At 38.6% G+C, this 6,015-nt stretch overlaps 1 protein-coding gene across 2 annotated transcripts in view; it reads left to right on the top strand.

Moving 5' to 3' along the window:
- Positions 1–1,886: 1,886 nt before the first annotated feature.
- LOC101168685 (NT-3 growth factor receptor) overlaps positions 1,887–6,015 on the top strand; it is a 44,074-nt gene continuing 39,945 nt past the window's right edge. For both annotated transcript variants that reach the window (XM_011472849.4, XM_078948314.1), the window contains exon 1: positions 1,887–2,279. In XM_011472849.4, the coding sequence (XP_011471151.1) occupies positions 2,038–2,279 (242 nt within the window). In that variant the 5' untranslated portion in view covers positions 1,887–2,037. The remainder of the gene's footprint in view (positions 2,280–6,015) is intronic.

The raw sequence follows: 6,015 nt of genomic DNA, 5'->3' as shown, positions 1-6,015 counted from the left end.
ATAATGTGGAACAGTGACTTTGAAGGTTTTTATTGAAAGAAACTGTTGTATTTAGGAGGTTTGTTCAATGACATTTAATATTTATTCTAATGGTTAGAAACTTTAAAATGATGCTGACTGTCATTTGCATTGAGAATTCAAAAAAATCACAGAAAAATATTGTTTAAAACGTGCTATAAGTATACACCTTTTATCATAAACAGAAAAACACAAAAAATATCCAAAAGAAAGTGAAAGGAAGTAAAAGCTTCATAAATCCTCACCCCCATGATGTAGACCAATTGTATTACCATACCGATTGCACCCAATATCTGTTATAGTCCTGTTCCCTCTCTAATGAGTCCACATTCAGACATATATACACAATGGAAACATCCAACACAGAATTGTCATGTATAAACACTCGTTTGGTTTTTACTCCCCAACACTGAACATACCCAAGTGCATCCTCACGCCATTCATATTTATATTCATAAATAATCACAGATATAATACTGTTTATTTATGTGTTGTATATTTACATACCTCTCAACAATCATATTGCTTTATTTTTTCTTAAACTCCTTAAATGTTTGAACACTGTTTTAAGTTTAAACTGGTTCTGTTCCACAGCTTTGCTCCAAATATCGATACAAAAAAACATTATTTCTTTGTGCATACCTTGTGTTTAATAGATTCAGCTTTTTCCTTGAAATAATATTTTTTCCCTTTTGATTTATAGCATTTGCATAATTGTTGGTAAAATTTCTTTCTGCTTTTAATGTAATTTCAAGTCCCACTCTTATTATATGTGTATCCATTGTAAAATTGTTCCCAGACCCTCACAACCCCAAGCCAACATTAGAGTAGCAAAAATAATGAAAGTGAATACTTTGATTTATTTATTTTTTTAGGAATTAATAATGAATGTTGGGTTAATTTATAATTATTCAATAATCAGTAAATGCATGCAGCACTCTTGAATGTTTAAGATATTAGACCAAAGAACTATCAAATGTAAGAAAGGCTGAAACCCGACCACCTATGAACACAATCTACTTAGAAATGTCAAGAATGGGCCGAAAAAAATATCTGCAGACAGTTTTTTGTACTTTATTTATTAGGGACCATTGATGATCATCCAGTCAGAGTCATAGATGTAAATGTATCAGATTAAAGTAACAATGCTAATTTCCATCTGTAGTAATATTTTTATTCATAAATATTTACAGATATATTACTATTTATTTATGTGTTGTATATTTACATACCTATCAACAATCATATTATCCCTTGGCAGGTACACAGAAAAATAAAGACATTAAATCTCGCAAATACACAGTTCCATCCTGTGAATATTCTGGATTTATCATGTGAAAATGTTATGCAAAAATACAAACTTGTTTAATAATTGTACAAATGTGTATAAGTAGAAATAAGAAAAAGAAAAGTCAGTTTTTCTGAAGCCTTACAAACCAAGGATCATGACAGAAGCTCAAGGATCTACAGAGAAAAAGCTTTAACATCTGAGTGATACAACCCACCCTCCAAAAAAGAAAAAAAAAAGAAAAGGAGGGATGGATGGAAGAATGGACGGATGGATTGAAGAATGGATGGATGGATAGATGGACGGATGAATGGATGGAAGAAAGGATGGAGGGAGAGGTGGAGAGATGGATGGATGGATAAGAAATATATAGATTATATGTACATATGTATATATAAATGTATATACATAGAGAGAGAGAGAGAGATTTTATATAGATTTTATATATACATATATATTGGTAGATCTTCAAGACATTGTCGTTCTCGTGCCAAAAACTTGTAAGCACTCCTGCTCTAAAGTGTGTATGGCGTCTTCAAACCTGTGATCTCTCTATCAGGCGCGCGCAGACACAGACGGAGCGCTCGCGCGCTACTGAGCGTTTGGGCTGCAGACTCAGAAATGAGGAGAGGGCAGCAGTGATGCTCTGAGCAAACTTTCGCGGCTTGTTGTTTTTCTGTCCGTGTTTTAACGTTAAGAGTATAAAGGGACCCACGTCTTTTTTATGCGGGATGGACGTTCTGGGATCTATGTTTCCACTCTGGAAGGCTCTGATTCTGTTCCCGGTTCTCCTCCAGAGCGGCCGGGGCGACCTTCCGGACTGTCCGCCCTCCTGTTCCTGCTCCTCCACGGACATCATCTGCAACAGGCCGGACAGCAGCACGCTGTTCCCGATGCCGTCCTTCCACGGCCCCAGCGGCGCGGGGAACCTGAGCGGCGGCGTGGAGGACCTGCTGGAGAACATCACCACCATGTGAGTCCAGCGCCAAGACCCGGGCTTTGGGCTTTCTCTGTCATGCGATGCAACACATTTCACAAATAACCACCAAAAGTCAGGAGAACGAGGCAGTTGCACATACTTTATGAAAGAACACGTCTCCCGGCACCGCACGGACTTATTGAACCCAATCTGATTCTAGACTTTTGGAGAGGAAGAGTGCAGTATGTAAGACATTAAAGGAGAATCTAATTATCAATCAATAATCATTTGTCTCTGTTGCCGAAAAGTGTACAAGACAGCAGGTTCACTGTGATCCATTAACTCTTCAACATGCAACACTTCCATCACACTTACTGGATCAGAGTCTTCTTCATCTTCTCCAACCTTCATGCTCTCTCAGGATCCACCTGCATTTTCTGAAAGTTTAAAGTGTTTTAGCAGCTAAGGGGATATTCTCAAACCTGCACTTTTAATCTTTAATAGATTGTTTTCTACAAATAAACTCTAATTTTAAAGTGAAGCAGTGCTCAAGGCTGAACGATGAAGAACACCAGCTCCTTCCAAACCAACGGTTCCATCACAGATCCTAGCCCGACCCCACCGAGGCGGCCAACCATCAACCTATTTAAAGTCTACACGGACTGAAATGGAACATGATCTTAGAACAATAAAAACATAAAATAAAACACCCCCCCCCCCCACACACACACACTCACACAATAATGATAATAATAAAATAAAAAAGTAGAGTGATAATAAATCGGGACAAAACAAGGTCAATATGATTCACTAAACCTACATTTAAATGCATTTATAAACAAGAGAGTTTAACAAGTGCATTACAAAGACAAAAATGTAACTTTTATTCATAATTTATGCATAATATCTCAAAAGAGAAGCTGGTATGTGTGGGACACTATTCATAGATTGGTGAGGATCGGGCTTTTCCTTTTCCTGGTCAGTAAGGTTTTGAGTTTTTGCCTCAGTCACAGCAGCTTCCATTTGAAAGGGTGAACTCCTGCTGGGTTGCTTGTTTGTCCATCTTTTTCAGGTCTTCTCTTTTATGATGTACAGTATACCACATTCCACATTCCAGATGGAACCTGGGCATGTTGGTGTGTTCGGTTGCAAAAGGATGGAATAATCCATCAACACTAGAGAAAAGAAAAAGAAATGAAAATCATCTGACAGAGTTCATGAATCCAACCTTTTGCTTTATTTTGTAGTTTTGAGCTTCTTGAATTTTTTATCCTAACCCTTTTGGACATGAGCGTGTCCACTTTATGTTTTTACATATTGGGGGCAAATATGTTTAATTTATAAAGAAACTGCAAATAAAAACATCTTATATGAAGATTCTTGGTTGGGAAGAAAATGCTCACCTTTTTATTTAGATCCCGTTTTGTTTCAAATGGAAAAATAAAGTCAGGAAAAACACTTTTTAAAAAAGGCTTTTGGTTTGATGTTGTTCTCCGGAGCTGAATCGTACATACTAGATGTTACAAAAAACAACCTGAGTCTTATTCGGATTTTTTTCTTTTTCCAAAAAGACGCAACGACACATTCATCTGTGTTTTGTAAAATGTTTTTACATTCTTTTTACCCCCCCAAAAAAATCTAATTTTTAAACTGACGTGTATAAAAAGATTTCAAACTTTGATGAATCAAAGTGCTTTGTTTTTCCTCACCAGGGTCAGAATATACCCTGATGCCCAAATATGGGCACAAACAAGTGAAACCCTGCACAGGAGGGTAAAAACACCTCAGTAGTTTCAGAAGGATAGAAGAATAAGAGCAGGAGATAAACTGAATGCTCCACTGTTGGCAGCCCTGGCCCATGTTTTATTTTGTGAACTTAGTTTGTGTTTGTGTTTGCGCTTGATGAAGGAAGACGCCTGGACAGCAGCAGGGCGCCACCCACCATCTGACAATGGGCACGCTTTCCAGAGGCGCAATGGGATGGTGGCATACTAAGCTGCTGCTTTGTCATTAAACCAAAGAGATTCTGGATTTGTTTAATTTTTGTGGAGGGGGAGGGTTCTAAATGTTGTGTTTGAGGTTGTGTTTTCCTTGCATTTTAAAGGTCGCCAGAGTGTAGCAGGATACACAACCACTGCATCACATCCCCACACATGCACACTTGGCGTATCATTTATAGTCTTTTTTGTTGGAAAACCTTTTTTTGTTTTAAAATAATGGTTTGGTAAAATATAATTGGACTATGTCTGATGCACCAGTGAATGGTACACTTTCTCTTTCACTGGGAGATCCACAAGGGTCAATCTTAGGGCTGCCATTCTTCTGTTTATACGTAAACAACTTACCTTTTGTCTGTGAAGATGCTTATATTATAATGTATGCTGACGATACTGTTCTATACACTCATGGGAAAAGTGCAATAGAGGTTTCTAGAAAAAATCCAAAAGTCATGAACAAGGTTAGTGACTGGTCATATAAGTCACGTTGTACTGTAAATCTTGAGAAAACTTTAACCGCATTCTTCAATAATAGGTGTAAACATATACGGAGATTGTTAACAGTCAGAAAAATAAAATTAGAATTTAATAGAATAGAATTTAAATACTTTGAGGTCACTCTAGATCTGACACTTGGTTTCACAGCAGAGCGATTTGAGCGGCGTGCCACCGCGGGCAAGAATTAAAAAATCTAAACTCTGGGGCGTTTACCGCGAGGCATCAACCGATGAGGGATTCAAGTTTGGGCACGTGACGTATTCAGTGGTTAAAACACATCCAATACAGTGAACCGATACATAGTTTTCCTGAACTTCCATCCATTTTTTAACTCACCGTATCATTTTCGGAGCAACAGTGTTGCTGGAGCCCGTCCCGGCTACCGTTAAGTGAGGGCGGGTACACCAAAGACAGTTTGCAGGGTCCATGGGGCTGAAGCGATCACGATCACTATAGCAACTCCCAGGAGGCGAGCTGACGGCCTGACAGAGACTCGCTGTGGGATGGGGAGGCAGCCTGCTTTGGCCTCCTCAACTTTATAATATTTTCTTATTTTCATCCAGACAATAAAAAAAGTCCCCTGATTTTATTCTGGTTGTTATTTTCACCCTCTTGGGTTAACGTGGGACGGCAAGCCTTCAAACTCGGTCAGAGAGACACAGAGAAGATCACTGTACCGGGAGAATCTATGAATGATCTCATGACCCCAGACATGGAGGTGCGATCATTACTAATGATTTTTTAGAACTCTTCAAAATAAGTAAACCTGATCTTTCAACATCATCTGTGTCTTCCATGCATTGTAAATGAGATAAACACAGAGACCACTCCATGTAGCGATCAGGCTAAAAGCATAAGCTGATAGCTCCTCCCACACACTTCAAGCTTAAGGAACACATTGTTGGACAGGCGGTGAGCAGAAAATTCGCCGAGTGATGAAAGAGGGGCAGCCGACGCGAATCTGCAGCGCCAATCACATTCAGGGTGAATGCAGCTTTAGAAACTCTCAAGTACAAACCTAAATGCAATGATCATCTCCCATTTTTTCTACTGTATCACATCCAGGTCTCAAGCATGTAAAACAGTGACAGAACCACTCGACTCATTTGATAATAATTGCCTTTAGATCCAGGCCAAAAACCCACAGCACCATCATCACTGTCATTTACTCACTAATTATGGTATTCTAAATTTGAAAAACTTGACCGTATAATAAAACGTGTGTTTACTTCATAAAATTATTTATAACGCTTCTGCTCCCCCTCTGAAAAAGGTTTTTAAGACTCTGCTCTGAA

This window comes from Oryzias latipes, chromosome 6 (assembly GCF_053564925.1).
Source record: "Oryzias latipes strain Hd-rR chromosome 6, Olatipes_Hd-rR_3.1".
NCBI lineage: Eukaryota > Metazoa > Chordata > Actinopteri > Beloniformes > Adrianichthyidae > Oryzias > Oryzias latipes.
Note: the sequence above shows the minus strand (reverse complement) of the source record. Positions and strands in the feature narration are given on the sequence as shown.